A 17,936-nucleotide genomic window follows, 5' to 3' on the forward strand; every position below is an offset into this window, starting at 1 on the left:
CACAGTCCTGTCTGTTTCTCACTCTTTTTCCATTTTTTTCATGTTTGGGGTTGGTTGGTTGTTTTTCCCCCTTTCTTTAATATGTTTTCAGAGAGGCACCACCTACTTGGCTGATGTCCAGCATGGGACAGCCCTGGTCTCCTCACATAGATGTCACCCCTGTAGTCCCCGCTCCCTACCAGCAGCTTGCCAACTACTCCCAGTACAGTTGTCCACGTACTGGGCTGTACTGTCTATGTCACTGGAGCAGAATTATTTAGAAGTGGGGGCCACCTCATCATAGCATCAACTTGGGAAAACATGTTTGCTCATAGCTGACCAAAGTGGGCAGTGTTACCTCCATGGCTCCATGTTTGTCTGCTCTCCTGTCCCTCGATCCCCTAACCATTAAGGGATTAAATTAATCCAGCTGTCCTTCAGTTCTTTTTCACTATCTGTCATTAGAGTGGAACCCCTACAGCACCTGCTTCTTTGGGTGCCACACAGTTTATAATGCTCTCTTAGTGTTGTTACCAGGATAAGGTGGTTCTTAGTATATTGCCCTATAGGAAGTGAGAAGAGGCTGAAAATCAGATACTGCTGGAGCTGCTTTGGAATGGTGAAGTTTATAATTGCTACAAAGTGCGTTTTCCTCAACAATATGCAGTCTGTGGAACCCCAACTTTTGTGTATGTGCTAAATTAATAATTTTTTTTTTTTTTTCCGAGAGGGGACAGAAATTGAGCCAATTTGAAAAACTTTTTTTCATAGAATGATTCATGGGGGACAGTGACTGTAAACCTGTGGGAAAGAACACTGCCAGGTTGCATCATTGCAGGTGCTCCTGTATGCTACTGCTCTTCCTGAATTCCAAGACTCGCTTTTTCTTGCAAAAGAAGCATTTTCTGTATTAAACATTTAAGTCATCTTCAGCCCATCCTTAGGGGAAAGGGAGTGAAGGTAGACAGGAGTTTCCTTCTCTGGGACTGCATCAGACAGCATCAATTCCAATCCATAGCTCAGAGAGAGTTCAAGATCAGTGCTCAGTGGATGGTGCTTGTGCTTTGGGACTGGCTGGTCACTGATTGTCAAAGCCTGTCTTTCCCTTCTTCTCTTCCTCAAACCTGTAACGCTGTTCTGCCATAAACAGAACCCAGTGTTGTAAAAACTAAAGTGCTAGCATCTTTCATGTCTGATCTGCTTGATACCAGAGAGATTTAACTTAACAGTGATTTAACAAAAATTGCCCAGGGCAATTGCCATTGCCTGCCACCTCTAATAGCTCTTAGTTTCAAAGCAGCCAATACTGTCAATCCGATGTTACTGGAAATTACTTGAAAGTGTCTCAGACTCAGGAAGCATTCTCTGGGAAAAGAGACACTCATTTTTTCCACTTGCTTCCTCTGAATGAAACAGTAAGAAATCACTTACGTGCTCATTGCATTGTTCATCTCATTAGATTGCCGAAAGCAGTCAGGGCATGTTCTTGGAAATAAAACCACTGGTAGCATTGAGGACTTTTCCATCCCAGGTCTGCCAGACCTGCAGCTCTGCATTCATGTGATAGTGCAGCCTATATATGCAGTCTACAGTTCTGTCTGCTCTGGACTTCCATGGGCTGGTGATGTGACACGGAGATTTCTTCCATTGCTCCTGCTTCCGATGTCAAATCTTTTGCTGGGTGAATTATTTTGCCTATGTTGAAGTTGTCTCAGAACCAGTGGGACCTGGAGATTATAGAAGCAGAACATGCTACAGTTGTCAGGCTTCCCCAGCCTCCTGCATTTTCATGTCTTCGGGAAGAAACACGGACAGCTGAACCAACCTTGCCTTAATAGCCTGTGCATTTTTACCATCACACAATGCTAAATGACAGATATTGCTGAGAGACAGCTTATTGTTTGAAAGATACTAGTTCTGAGCACGTATGAATATTGTCTGAATGATGAATATGTCTGAAGCAATATGAAAGAATAAGCGCCTTTTTAAAGCTTGGGTTTGTCCCTGCTCAGTCATTTTAAAGGTGTAAGTTTGAATAATTTGTAGTGCCTGTAGACAAGGCTGGAAAGGAAGACTGAAATGATGACTGAGTGTGTTTAGAAGTTATTAAAAATTCTCATTTTCCCTGTAAAGTCAGAGTATATGGAATACTGTTGATAAGAGTCTGAAGGGGCTGAGAGCCTAGATGGTTCCCATTTACTTTTTCCTCATCATAGACAGGATTATTATGTGAGTCTTGAAGATTTCCAAAGAAAATGTGAATGGGAGGAAAGATGGCATCTGTTCTAGGGAGGACAATTAAGATGAATACTCCTAGCCATAAGTACAATAGGATTTTCCTTATTTGACAATATAATTCACCAGATTGTTATTGTTTCAGTGACTTAGATGGAAGTTTTTATCCTACACATCCTTATGTGATCCATAAACCTTTGATACTATATCAAAATCATAGTCAAGCATGTACACCAATGTAAGTGCCTTGTTCACCCACTCAGTCTTGAGTATTTTGTATCAGCTCATTGTTTCATAACTTTGACAGTAATGAATAGGGTAAATCTCTAGTTGCCTCTTCATTTATTTACGTCAAAATGTCCTGGTAGTTTAAAAAAAAAATTCTTCTCCATTTTTATTTTCTTCTACTGAAGCAAAATGTTCAAAGATTATGTGTTTCTGAACAGTGTTATCTTACTGAAATATAAACAAATCATCTCTAAATTTTGTAAGTACTTGCTTGTCGACCTGTGAGATATTGTGTATGTTTTCATCTTTGGGAAGAGGAAAATAAATATCCAGCTATTCTAAACAGATGAAGCTTTGCTTTGACTCTAAACCATGTCCTTTCCTTTGATTAATGCTGCTGCTCTTATCCTTAGTCCAAAGTTTATAATCTTTTTATTCACAATTGAGAAATAGTAATGTCAAGTTAACATTACATATTCACATCCAAAATTTAATTTCTACTAGGCAGATGTTGGTAGTGTAAGAATACTCTATACATTTTAGAGAAAAATGAATAAGAAATGCATGAAACATAAGGAGACAAATGTTTCTAAGAAGATTCCTGCAGTTTGTTTAGCTTGCGTTCCAGTTTAGTGTCCAATTCATGTAATTGAAAGCTTCTAATTTTACATGGGTTAAGTACTTGTATAATCAGCAATGAACACAGCACATGTATGATGTAGTGATTACCTTCAAGTTCAGCAGACTAAGCCTACTGATAAGTCATTGATAGGAAAAAAAAAAGTATGTCCAGTTATGAGATCTAGTTGCCTTGTGTGGTGTGGGGCTTCTTATGGGCTTTCTGTGCAAGTGGCGATTGATAGACTGAATGGCAGCCAGAGGGCAGGCAGGATTTCTTTTTGTCCCTTTTTGTTTTCCAAGCTTGAAAGCTGCTTTTAAGAGGTGGTTTTTCTCTAACTGTATTCCTCCACTCCCTCAAAATGTTTTTTTTTTTTTCAAAATCTTCGTATTGTAAAAAAACCAGGCCACTGGGTTTCTTTTTGGGTTTTTTTTTAGGGTTTCCAATTTTGCTTTCTAATGCTAATGGCTCTGTGCAGGCATATGCTTATTGAATTCCCAGCAAAGCAGGAACCTGGAGCAAGTACTGTGTTACTCTCCAGCCTGTTGAATTGTGATTCTCAGCAACGTATAGGAAGAGACTTAACATCTCTACTCTATGTGCTTAGCAAACCTCAATGCAGTGAACAACTGGGTATGCAGGGCAGCATTAGCGTCGTCTCTGGGTGTGTCCAGAAATACAGCATCGCACTGTTGAGATTTTCATGAGTAACTTTGCGAGCCCTGGAAACTTAAAGAAAACTAATAACCCCCAAAGCATAAATTCTGCATTAATTAAAGTTTAATTTTCCTACAACACATTCTGACTGTGTGCTGAGGTAGACTGAAAGAATTTTCATGTTCTGCTATTGAGAAGTACCAGATAATGCTAACCATAGTCTCGTTCTTAAAATTAATGTCTTCCATAGACACTTCAGTTTTTGTAAAATCTTTGATGTCTTCCATATGTTTACTAAATCTTGCACAGCTTATGGTGCATGGCAACATCACATATCTTTGCCACCAGCTGTTAGTAATAACGATGAGAGAGCTTAGAATTGCAGTAAGCTTGCCATCAGCTGAACTATTTCTTGATCTGAATGTTCTTAAAAAGTCAACAGAATTCCATTGTCGATATGGGAAGCATCCATTGTTGTAATTGTAGGTTTGCATCAGTGAAATTATAAATAATTGTAAATATGTACAATATATAAGTAAGAATGTTAACAATTAACATTTATGGCAAAGTGGAATCAATATTCAGCAGCTCTTCTTCTGAAAAAGAAGAGATTGAAGCATATTTCTTTTAAAGACTCATAGAATTATAGAATAGTTTGGGTTGGAAGGGACCTTAAAGTTCATCTAACTCCAACCCCCTTGCTATGGGCAGGGACACGTCCCACTAGATCAGGCTGCCCAAGCCCCCATCAAACCTGATCTAGTAGGATGTGTCCCTGCCCATGCTGATACTACTGTTCCCTGCTACTAATATCCTGAAGGTTTCAGCTCTTTTCTAATTCAACTTTTGAAGAGCTATCAGTATTGACCCTATATGATGGCTAAACGATTTGTCTAATTCTCTTTTTAAAGGAGTTGAGATCAGTTATTGGTATCATAACAGAGACATGGAATTCAAGAAAATCCTTTATTTTCCCTTCTGCCCCTTCCTGTGAGATATCAAGCATATGTTATCTGTAATGGTTAATAGTCTGCTTCTGAATAATGTTCTGATTTCTAAATCAAATCTTCTCAGGGAGACTAATCACTACCCTATTTAGATTGATTTCAGTATCAAATAGATACTTTTCAAAGTTCCTTTATAACCCACTACATTGTCAAGATAAAACACTGGAGCCTTGCCCAAAAGAACTAGATGAAAAGAGAATGAACTCCTAAGAGCTCTAAATCTCCTGGCCGTAGTGGTTTTGTGTGGGTGACCAACTTATTTCCACCTCTCTCAAAGTCTTCAGAAAAGGAAGAATGAATTATGGAAGAGATGTTGCACCAGGAGCTAGCTCTCTTAAACTGAACATATGCTGTAAGATAGTAATTTACTTGTCTGGTAACACTACTGGCAGCAGGGCATTCATCTGTCATCCCAGATAAAAACAGATTCGGGACTCAGTGTGTTGATGGCTCTAATACTGGTCATACCTCAGCTAGAAAGTTCAAAGTGAGGGTGGGTTATGTCCGAGGGGCCTGCAGCCAAGCTGTTTGCTCAGCATTGTAGGCAAACTCCAGAGGAGATCTAGCTTGGCAGGCAGCAGCGCAGGGTTTGAAACATACAGATAACTGGCACACCATAGTTGTGCTAGGATCTTGTCTCAGCAAACTTAGAGCTCACTCTATCTCAAATTGAAGCTGGAGCAGTATCAGCACTGTGTCGTCACAGAGCTAGTTGATACATACCTGAATGTCACCTTGTCTCTTCTCCACAATCTCTCAGTTTAAGAGTTGTCTCAGTGACTTACAAAACTGCTGAAATTGTTTGTCAGGAGTTAAGAACCCCAAATCTGTGTGTTAGAAATGCAAGAAGAAAAACCACATAAACATTGATTTGTCCAAATTGGTGACTTTTGGTGGTGTGTGGTTTGGATTTTCACTATGCTCTGTCTCATGCTGGATTAGTAATAGCTTGGAAGGTCACCTGAAGAGAAGTGGCCAATGGGTCTGTATGATAGTATGAAAGGCAAAAAGTCATCTTACTTTACAGATTGTGTCTTCTGTACACAGAAGAAACATCAATGACATAGTTATACTCTACTTACTTTAAGCAATAATGTAAGTCAGGAAGATTAAATGTATTAAGGTTTCTGCTTCAGCAAAAAGAATCAGATATGGCATTCTAGCACCAAGCAAATATTTCTTTTGTAAAAATAGGCTCAGCTTTATGTGACATCTCCCTTATTGGGATCCTGTGTATTCCAGATTGGTATGATAGCTCAATATGTTTATTTACTCCTATAGTTAAAATAGGAGTAAATCAGAGTATTTTCTCTCCTGGATGGGAAAGGTTATCAAAGTGAACTTTGAATGAATTATGTCAGCAATTTGTAATTTGTTTGAGGATATGGAATTTGCTGGGAGACGTTACAGATTGCCGTGAACGATCTGAAAAACTAGTGCATTTAATTGTGCAAACAATTGATGTGATAGTAACATGCTTCTCATGTTCGCTACCTTGTCGTGTGAATTTTTTTTTCTCTAAATTCCACTATCTCTTTTCAGAATAGTGGTAGTACGTTTGTTCTGAAAATTGTGTACACTGGAATTCAAGTATTACTAGTATTTGGAAATAAAAGTTGCTTACTATCCAATTCCATATGCTGTCTTCACATTGATTCTTCAGTTGGTCCATTTCAGTTTGGTTCTGATTCCTGTAACACTGAAAATGAAAGATTTTGCAAAACCTTGTTTCCAGTGACTTTTTGCCTGTTCCTGCTTTTAGCATGTGACTTAGACTATATCTTCAGAGGATTTCTCTTACGTTTTCTTCTTTTTACAGTGACTATTAAAGCATGATGTTAGATGTGTTGATAGTCAAATTGCTGTTCAAGTGAACAGGAGAGAACTGATAAAAATTGTTGAACTTTTGCAGTTTCTGTTACTCACTCCTAGCATCTGAATATTGTGAATCAGTCAATAGAGGTTGCAAGTATGAGTATGTTTAAATTTCTTTATACGTGCTGTTGTGTGTTTAAACACTGACACTCGTATGTTCTGGTTTTGCTCTGTAGCCATGAGAACTGGGAACTATCTTCCCTTACAGGGAAAGGAAAGCTGTAATGGCTGATACAGTCATGTGAATCTAATATTTAGAGCTTTAGGGCCATATTTTCTGTATATGAACTATTGCTTGGCTGGGTAGCAGATTCCTTAACGACATGAGTTCTACAGGACCACTTGTTTACTGCCCCCTAATGGCAATCTCTGCATTTCGTGATGATACTTGATTTTCTTTCTGCTTCTTTCCAGCAGAAACACTCACTACATGGTGTTTTGGTGTACAGCTTGCTCAATACATTTTGATGCTTCTGATCCAGCAGCTGTCTTCTACATTTCTTTGTAGAGACCTATCATGCACAGAAGATACTGACAGTAGACTGTTAGTCTTAATGATATGTCTTCATTAGAAGAGCATCTGTTAGGTTTGTGGTGACAACAGCAGGAGATATTTTTGTCAAGTGCTTATACTGTGATTCAGGCTGTTTTACAGACTGGCAACTTAGATAAATCTTGTGTCTAAAAGGAAAATTTCATGCTATCATAGGCTTTTCACCCATAAACCTTAACATAGTCTTACATTTCTGTGTTTTAATGTGACAGGCATATTATTGAGATGACACACTTAAGATCAAATCATTCCCACATCTTGCATAAGATAAGCTGTGAATTTTGGTGCAATGAATTTTTAGTCTTTCTATAGTCAGATAGGATTGTATTTTTTTCTCCATCTTCTGCCTCTGTGGAAAATCGACTCTTTTGGAAAATCAACTGTGAGCAGTCTGATCCAGCAGTTCTAGATAAGCCTAGGATTTTCTAAAAATCTGCAGTGAAATTAGCTCAGAATTACTTCCTGGTGTACTTCTTTTATTGCAGTAATTATTGAAAGAATGGCAATGGTAAGCAGTGGTTAATGGCATTTCATTAAGGAAAGAATTTTTTAGCTGTCAGAAGAAGCCATCTAATGTTTTTAAGCATCTCATATTCTGACTATGTTGTTATTTAATACAAAACCTGATTGTATTAAAAGAAAATGACTTCTTGACTTAAAAAAACAAATACTGACTTTTCCTACCTACAGTGCATATAGTATTTGGTTCAAAAAAGTCTTTCTTGAGTTGAGTTTTCTAACAACAGTGGTAGGAAGTAAACTTGCACTTGAAGGATTCTTCAAGTATTGAGAATATGTTTTCGTCCAGTGCTATGCTAGATCTATTTTATGCCAGAATCTCCAGCATTCAGGGATGGTTTCTTTCAGTCCGCCCTCAAGAATTTTGCTTCTAATTTTGCTTCTTGCCCTTCCCATGGAAAGGGAGATAAATGCTCAGACTTCCCAAAGGGGCCTAATACAGGCTTTGCAAACCAAGGTTAAGGAATTCAAGGAAGCCTGCTATAAGTAGCTGCTAAGCTGCTAAGCTACTGTGTTCCTGCATAACCAGAAGCAAAACTTTAGGCAGACTTTGAAGACTTTAATATGAAAATATACGCAAGGATGGACTGTGGTTACAAAGTTACATAGTCAAGCTATGTCTGAATGACTCTTGGATTTAGGTGTTTATATTTCTCCTGTTGTGGGAAATGGTGATCATTAGATTCCAGACCTCATCAATTCACCCAGGTTGTAGCTTTTCAATAGATGGAGCTACCACTCTTATTATTCTCACTGAATTGGCTGTTTCAGATGTTCAGATAATGCCAGCATCTTCAAGCTGACCATCAACTGTTTGACGGATAAGCCTAGTTGTAGTACGGTGTTGAGACAGAATCATTGGAATAGGAAGAAGGTTATCAACAGAGATATTGCTAGCACCACACACCATACCGGTACTGTATGCATTTTCTATGTTACCTGGTCTTTGAGCAGTGAAAGCAGGAAAAAAAGTCATATGGGACACTGCACTGGATGGGTCTCTAGGAGGCCAGGTAACACATGATGCTTAGCAGTATCTGAAAAGAATCACAACTTCACAAATGTGATTTTCATAATTTCTGCTGTCTGTACAGTGCAGAATGATGGAAAACTATGCTGTAAATTGCACTTATGCTGATGATGTTCTCAGTCAAGGCAGTAAAACAGGCAGTGAGGTTGGGAAGGTATAAATCCAGTTTCTGTGCAGCAATTCCTCAAGAAATAGTTCAACTTCCATTTGTGCCCGTCAGTCTGGTAACCTGTTCTTTTCAGAAAGGCACTTACAACTGAGCAAACCACTGGGATAACCCACAAACTGGCATTTGTAAGACTAGTAGTATATATGTTGCAGACTTCAGTCTCCCAAGATTCTTTGGGGAGATGCTGTCACGGCAATAGATGCATTTATACTCCTGCCACGAGCAACTTCAGTGTGATTGATCTTCCTGGTAGAGACAATGAACTTTTAGTCATCTTTTATGAAGACATTGTCTGGAATGAATAATCCTATCATCCGATTTCACCATTTCCTAGGGAAAATTGTAATTAATTTTAGTCAATTTTGAATAAAGATGTATTAACTTCGTAACAACAGTTTCAATATTGCTGTTAAATAGTCATTTGGATTTTTGTTTCTGAAGTACGGCATTTTTCCAGTATATGAGACAATAGACTTAATGAAGTTAATGTTTAAAAATATGTATATTAAATACATGTATAAGCTTTTGCAAAGGTTTGAACTTTTGTACTTAATTGAAGTACACGTTGAAACTCAATTAAATTCAGAAAATAATCTTTCTCTATTTTGCCATATTCCATTTACAGAACAGAAAATATTTGTTGTAATCTCTATAGAAACACTGCAATAAGTTATGTGTGAAGTACTTAAACAACGAGACGGCATTGTTGTGCATAATAAGAGGAACAGTCCTTATCACTTCTATCATCACTGAAAATGAAGATTATAGCAGTTGCTTGATTCTTCTAATAAAAGAAACTTAAGAACATGGAGCTCTTGAATAATTAGTAATGAATTATTTTTAGTTATAAGATAAGCTGTATTTAGCCTTGTTGCTTAAATTTATTATGTATTTTACATTTTTCAAATGAAATACCTGTCCAACTTCATCCAAGTTCATCAGAAATGTTTAGAAATTTCAGTGAAGTGCGAAATCTGTGGATATCAAGTGAGCTAAACTAAATTATATGGATTACACTAGTGTGTCCTCCAAAAATAAGGTTTACATACAACTGTTTATTAAGGATCTAAAAGCCATTTATAGCTTATATTTCAATCATATAGCTATTATGTGTAATGGAGAGGACTGCTGTTGAAAACAGGAGTTGGTTACTATTTTACACCAGAATGATAAAACTGTGCTCTCTTATTTTTCAGGTCTTAGGAACAGATGAGGATAATATGGGGGATGGTTGCTCTCAGAAACTCGCTTCTGCCAAGTTCCTTCGACTTTTGCTCCTAATACTGATTCCATGCATCTGTGCTCTTATCCTTTTGTTGGTGATCCTACTTACCTTTGTAGGTGAGTGCTAGTGGAGTAAATTGACACATTTAGAATTAACGAGACTAAAACTGAGACTGTATTCTCAAGTGCTAAGATAACTGTGGACATTAAAGATATATCCTAGCACACCTACCTAACAAACTAATCTACCTGTTAACTTAATAATGTTTGTTGCAGAGGCATAAATATATGATTAGATTTACTTATTTGAAACGTATTGAAGGTACCGAAGAGGAAACCTTTTTTGATTATTTCAAAGTTGATTTTTGAGGAGGACGGTACCTTGAGAATGTGTAGGTGGTTTTCAGCAGTCACTTTACAAATACAAAGAGATACATATGTTAGAACTTCTGATCACTGTCAGTGAATGGAATATTTATCCCTTTATGTCACACATTGATGTGCAAATCTGATTTTTATTTTCAAGTGAAACTTAATTTATAAATAGCCACAAATCTTTCCAAATAGCCTACAAAATATTACTGTTTAACTAAGGAAAAATATGTTAATTTATTCTAAATATGAAATATGTATCAACGCAGAACCCCCAGTATGTTTTGCGGAAACTTGTTCCATGTATATTAGATTTCAGAATGGCTTAGTCTGTTAACTAACTCTGTGTTTGTTACAGAATTAAAAGGTAATAACTTATTTAAAAAATAAATTAAAAGGTCTTTGTTACCTTTGGTGAAGCTGACATATCATTAAATTGCTTCAATTACAATATGAGAAAGACAGTAATGCTAGGTGAAAGCATTACTTTTTCAGAAAAAAAAAAGTAAAAAGGTAATCTGCTTTCAGTGCTGAGAGTTTCTGGGATTTTTAGTTCTTTTTTTTGTTGTTGTTCATGGGAATATTCGTACTTCAGAAGCACATCTGTAACAAGTAGGGTAATGTGTGAGGTATATAGCTATAAATCTATTTTCCTATTTTAAACCCCCAACTTCAATACACGTCATACAATCAAACAGTTAACAAGCGCATGAAGAAATGAAACACATCTCAATAGCACCTTCAGCACTGTCAAAATCAAGATAACTTAAATATGTTTTCTCAATTCAAACTGTAAGGGGTTTGCAACAAGACACTGTAGCCCTGTTCTTTTAATTTAGGTTGAGTTGAGGAAGGAAAAAACACCCCAAAGCTAGAGAATGTTGTGATAGACAAGTAAGTCTTGGGATGTATCGTTAAACTAGAACAGTCTGAAATGGATTAAGATCGAGTGAGCCTGGCAATTAGGAAATACGATGCCATTCAATTTACTTTCCTTATGTTTAGCATTCTGTTTGTATCCTTCATATCCTCTGCCCTAGTTTTTCTTTCTTTGGTGAGAAAGCAGATAAGAAAGCAGGTGTATTTATGTCAACTCTACTCAATCTCCTCCTCTGAGGCATGTATCAACATAACACTCATTAAAATGTATGAAATCCTCTGGGGAAGTGGGATGTGTTCCGATCCTACTTACATAGCAAAAATCAGGACTATGCCCTCTTAAGTCAATGTAATCACTGTAGGGTGAAGAATAAGGCTTGGTGTTTTACCCAAGTCTAAAACTGGCAAGCTCCCTTCAGCATCTTTTGTATTAGCTTGATTATAATCTATGAGTCTTTTTTCTCAGCAGCTTTGATAGCCAAGAAACAAATATATCTTGTGACTGGAATTAAATGAACAAATTCTATGGGCATCTTTAAAGTGTGTGTAATATAATATAGTCTGTTCTATTTATTGAGAATACACTATATTCAGAATAGTAGTTCATTGCAGATCGATAATAACTGAATTCTGTTACAGCCTAATATTGGTAAGATGACTTACAGTGTAAGAAATTTCTTGATAGTTCTGACTGGCTAACACAAATTATACAATATGTAGGAAATTCTGTTGTTGCTTATTTCAGGAAATGTAGGAGTTAAATTCTGTGGTTGTCATTCTAGCGTCTTTCACTGGTGCTAAAAACATAAATAAAGAGCCCCAGTATACTGAATAGAACCTTATGAACTGTTTTGATTTGACTTTGGTAATGAACTCATCAGGAAATTAGGCCTCTTGTATTTTGCAAGGAAGTATTTTATTTCCTGTAGTAAACTTGTAGGTAAATATTCTTTTCCTCCTGTAATTTTTTTTAATTAAATGAGACATATACATGTGAAGAAGTCTGCACGCACATTAGAACTTTAGTATTTACTTTGCTTACATCTGTTTTGTTGCCTGCATATCATTGCAAGCTCTGATGTTGAAAAAACTGAGAAGTTGGTATGGGTGGTAGGAGACAGGTAGAGCAGTACAGTTATATTGCAGTCATAGACAATATCCTACTCAAGGTGTGTCATGTGGGTCTATTTCCAGAATGTCATTAACCAACCTTTCAAAAATAATTTATCATTAAAGTATTTAATATGCAAAGCCCTTGAAAAAGTGTTGTTTAGAACTGTGTATGAAGAAAGGACAATGCAAATTATCAGCAGAGATACGCCTTAGTTTGACTAAAGATAGAAGAGACTTTAATGGTCCATAGAAGAAAATATCAGGCTGAGTCATTTAGCTTTGATTTCTCTTAAGTACTTACACTTAGCTCTGCATATTCTTCTGTCTTTCACCGGGAGTATATCATGCTTGTCAACCCATAGAAAAAAACTTTGTAGTGAGCAAATGTTGTTTCAGTCATTGAAGTAGAGGCAGTAGCAGTTGCTACGAAGGAAGTCCATGACCATAATAGTTTGTTGATTGCCTGTGTTACATTAGAGGACAGGAGAGCTTAGGAATGCTGCTTGCTTTGGACTGGTGAAGACCTAACATGCGAGACCTCGACCATGAAGACTGAACTCAGCAATATAAATTTGAAAGGGGGAGAAAAGGCTAGATTATACATGACTAAAATTACTTATATGTTACAAATTCATCTGACCACTAAAGACATGAAAAGCTATCTAATAAGACTGGTCCATAATTATTTTCTGGGGATTATATTTAGTATAGTATAGTAAACTTTCATTAATTTCCAGAAAAACAAACAATAACTGAATCCATAGTTTGAATAGCTAAATCTATCTTTTAAATGGAGAGATGCAAGATCACCTCCAAATTGTGTTAGAATCTGTAGTCTATGTCCCATTTTGCTTACACTGAAAAAAATGCCTTAAGTAAAGAAGAGTACACAAACATCACAGAGATGAAAATTAGCATATCTGTAAGAGTGTTTTTCTTGCAAAGGGGAAGTGTTCTAAACCACTTGAAACATTGTTTTTATAAAGTCCTTCAAGGCTGATGGGCATTATACCAAATAATTTTTTTTTTTGATTGTGCGTTAATTGCTTACCATTGCAGCTATTTACCTGGGAAAACAAATGCTTTATACTTGCAGTTCCATAAAGAAAAAGAAATCATATTTATTTTGTAGTGATAATTGCATTTCATGGCAGATATCTCATTCATAGAATCATAAAATTGTTTGGGTTGGAAAGGACCATGAAGGTCATCTAGTCCACCCCCTGCAGTGAGCAGAGACATCTTCAACTAGATCAGGTTGCTCAGAGCCCCATCCAACCTCACCTTGAATGTTTCCAGCTCATGCTGTTTGGCAGAAAATACCAACCCTGTTAAAAAATAATTTTACTACTACTCATTGTCTGCTGAGATGATCCAACTGGGAAGGCCTTTTGTGTAGAAGAGGTTCATTGTGGGGCACACCTGTCGAGAAGAGAGAGGGAGTTATTATCACTAGGAAACTGTGAAAATCGAACGAAAAATGCTGTTGTTGGAAAGATGGGTTGAAGAAGCAAACAAGCATTTGGGGATCACAGTGAAAGAAGTAAATGACCTTATGGGTAGTGATAGACATAGCTATTCTTTGTAGTTCCAGAAAAAAGAGTGAAATAAGGCTGAGAGGGGAAAGGATTGAATCCAGTGGGTAACTTCAGTATTTTTCTTAACAGTATTTATTGTTCTACAGTATTAAACCAGAAGATTTTTTTAAAATATCTTTCAAGAGTTCACCTGTCTTGTAATATATTGCCTGCTGTTCTGCTGAGTGATATATAAATAGCTAATAATTTTTACTTTAATTTTGAAACATTATTCATTGCTCTTTGGGACCAGCGTTTTCCAGGCTTCTTCTATTTTTGTGTTGAGTGGAGAAGAGATGAGCCTAGGGAGCAGGAGAGAGAATGTGAAAAAAAAAAAATCCCCTCAGCTATTCTTGAGTTATGGAAAAAGTGTTTGCACTTTTCCAAAGAAGGAGAACAAAAAAGCTCATTTTAACTTTTTGAAAACTGCAGAAAAAACTACGTAAGTTTGAAACTTGAAACGAAGTAGGCTTCTGATTTGTAGAGATTCAGAGCTTTATTTCGAATTAAATCATCTAACTAAAGCTATGAGTTAGCACAATTTCTGAGCATGATCAGTCACAATTCCTTAGATTTTAGCAAATCATATTACCACTGTTCCCTGTTTATGAAACCAGAGCACATTCATTCTTCCTGTTTGGCCTGACCAGAGGACACAAGTAAAAAGAAACTGCTGCTGAAATTATTTGCAGGTGGGAGATTTTTAGTTTCTTCTGTAAAAAACACAATGAATTCCTCCAAATCCCAATGAATTATGAACATTTGCTGGTGGAAAAACAGAAACCTTAGCATGTATATAAAGTTCCTCTGGGTTCTTACAGTAGAAGTTAGACACAAAGATTTACTCATAGCTAGGGACACTGGAGCCAAAATGACTCAGGCTGGACAGATGAGGACATGGTAAACCTCACACGGTAACTGTTTCATCAAACTCCATTATATTTCAGGAATCTTACAAGTTTTTCTTGCTGGACCCAGTTGCTATAGTTAAAGGTTACTCAGTGAAAAAGAAAATGCTAAGATTGTCCCATTTCAGCTATTCTAGTTCTCTTTTCTTCTTATCTATAAAGATTTCCAACCCAAAGTCACTTCAGACTGTAACTGAAGTTGAGTTCTTCTTGCATTGTTAGTTATTTGTAGCTATGATAAAGATTTTTTCCTGTTAAGTCCTTGAATTTTAGACCAGTCAACTGATTTAGTCTAGCTGCAGAATGCATGAAGGGGTGAGGAGGGGAATTCAGTAACAGCAGTGGGAGGGAGCTCAGGATACCTGAGTGGGTATGGGCTGCATGTGGTGCCTGAAGTTGGCAGAGCAGTGGATTTGTCTGCCGAGAGAGCTCAGAGTGGTGATGGGTGAAGGATGCCTGGCTGAGAGGTGATCCTCTGCCTAGCCATTTTGGTAAACACAATTAACCAAACTGGAAACAAAGTTGAGGAGAGGTGGTGGTGAGTGTTGTGTGGAGTCAATAGTCATCTGTACTGAGCAACTAATGAAGGATCAAATAAATATGAAATTACAGAAAAAAAACAATTTACTCATCAAGGTGGGAAGAAAATCCTGTGTGAATTGGCTTGAGTTCAAAGGATTTTTAGAGAATAACAAATAGTGAATTCTTGCTAATACGCTTCAGGTATGATCTTTTTAGCTTGAGGGAACCTTACTGCAGCAAGCAGTGAGAGTGATGAAAAGGAGCTGGGAGGATAAGCAGAAAACTGTCTTCTTTCCATACAATGCCCAGCTGGAGGAAGCTGCATTTTAGGCCTTTTCTTTGGATTTTGCCTAAGGATAAGCTGTTGTAGTTGTGTCCCATTGTTGAAAGGACAAGTATTCTTCACTCCTTTGCTTTTACTGAATTGTCTTGAAACAATGTGAGAGGAATGCTTAAATATTACTGGTAGTAATAGACAAAAAGAAAAGCTATAAAAGTTATCAGCCATTGACAGGGTATTGAAAAACATTTGGGAGACTATGTTTTGAGGGGTTCCTTTTAATTATTTGTAATAAAGTTTAGCTGAACTGTGTTTCTTGTCATTATTAAACTCTTTTATGTGACGATCTAGTGGCAAAAATTGCTTTTGCTATTTACCAAAAGTGACTTATGTTGTGATACACAGTGCTGTTCTCTTACAGCATTAAAAATTTGTTTAAAAATTTTGAGTTAGCATTTGTAGTTTTTAATGTAGATAACCAAGTTATATGTCCTATATATGTTTGAGATGCATTCTTTATTATTTGGATTAATCAAATATTTCAGTAACAGTCACAGTTTTAAAACAGATTTTCTTACTATTTAGTTTGAATTCCCTTGTGCTTGTGGGATGCATCTCCTTAGTATTATGCAGCTGTTTTGATTTGTGAACTATAATAATTTGCAATTGTTCAACATTTACAATTAAGCGAAGTCTGTGTTTGTCTATGATATAATAAATGAACAAGAATCCTAAATACAACAGGTGCCTAACATTTTGGATACAACTATATATATAAAATACAGTATCAGAGAAGAATGACAGAGAACTCATGGTGGTTAAATTACATAATCCTCTAGAGAAAGCAAACCTCTTCCCACCTTAAAAGGTAGTGAATATAAGATATATTGAAAATCTATTTATTTCGTTGGAACTTCAGAATTAGCTATCTGATTATTATGGTACTATGAAAACAAGAGGTGGTGCAATTCAAAAAGAGGAAAAAAAATATCGCCAATCTTGTAAACACTATGATAGAATGAATGCACGTTAGAGCTCTGCAAAATGACACTATAGTTATAAACATGTAAGAGTTCAGTGACCCACTAAAAGTAAGATTAAAACATCTTTAGTTCATGCAAGCATTTACTTGTTTCTCTGTTTGTATGTTTCTTTATCCTTCAATAGCCATAGCTTTTGTTTTGCTGTGCTGCTGTTACTTTGTTGCTACATGAAATTCTTAACTTTAGTTCTCTTTAACTTTGAAATAAACATTTTTTAATCTGTGCTATTATATTTATTAAACTTCAAAAATAAATTGGTAACATCTGTCTTTTCAGGTAATGGTAATTTTGGTGGTTGTTTTTCTTTCTTCCAGGGGTGTTAGAAAAAACATGCTTTTATTCAAATGGAAGTGAGGTCCTTACAGTTAATGGTGGTGTTGAAACATCTGATGCCCGTTCACCAAACACAGCTGAAAACAGTTCCAAGAGTGATTCCACAACAGACCTCAGCACAACCCCCTATTTGTGGACCACCATGTCTTTATCCCACACTGACCAAATGAATAAGAACTCAAATACATTCAGAGAGACTTTCCAGGAAAATTCGTTTGCTCTCACAACTCAAGCTGCAGTGCTCAGTCCTCACCCTATGGATGATGCTGCTTTGGCAGAGGCTTCTGAAGGCAGCACTCAGCAGGTGACTTCACGGTCTACAGATGCGTCTTTTAACAAAACAGAGAGGATGACCAGTCTGCCTGTATTACGTCCTACCCATCCATCTGTGTCACAAAAAATGGATCAGAAAAAAAGTAAGTTTATATTTTATTTGGCTCCAAAATTCTGACTCAAAAAGTACAGACTTTGACATGCTTCCCAGTGTGTTCCCATGAGTTCTGAGGAATGTGTCCCTTTTGAGAATTGATTTTGTCATGCACGTTCCATGTTGCAATCAGCTAGTTTCTTATCAGAATATTTGATTGACCTTGTTGAGGAAAATGCAGTAAATTTTTTCAGGTATGAATATGTACGATACACTTTTCAATTAGTGATAATCATGCATGCTTACCAAGGCTGAAAACAAGTTATGCCGAGCATATTCAGTTTGTAGACTGAATTTTCTATGTTTTTTTTTTTTAAATTATGTATGTGGCAAATACTTTCTTGAACTTGGGATGTAATTACATGTAATGTAATGTGTTAATAGTAA

At 36.7% G+C, this 17,936-nt stretch overlaps 1 protein-coding gene across 4 annotated transcripts in view; it reads left to right on the plus strand.

The window, feature by feature from the left end:
• The window catches only part of CORIN (corin, serine peptidase), a 128,497-nt gene that overhangs the window by 5,432 nt on the left and 105,129 nt on the right, over nt 1-17,936 (plus strand). For all 4 annotated transcript variants that reach the window (XM_069856098.1, XM_069856097.1, XM_069856099.1 and 1 more), the window contains exons 2-3: nt 10,068-10,212; nt 17,104-17,538. In XM_069856098.1, the coding sequence (XP_069712199.1) occupies nt 10,068-10,212; nt 17,104-17,538 (580 nt within the window). The remainder of the gene's footprint in view (nt 1-10,067; nt 10,213-17,103; nt 17,539-17,936) is intronic.

Source organism: Phaenicophaeus curvirostris, chromosome 4 (assembly GCF_032191515.1).
Source record: "Phaenicophaeus curvirostris isolate KB17595 chromosome 4, BPBGC_Pcur_1.0, whole genome shotgun sequence".
Taxonomy (NCBI): Eukaryota; Metazoa; Chordata; class Aves; order Cuculiformes; family Cuculidae; genus Phaenicophaeus; species Phaenicophaeus curvirostris.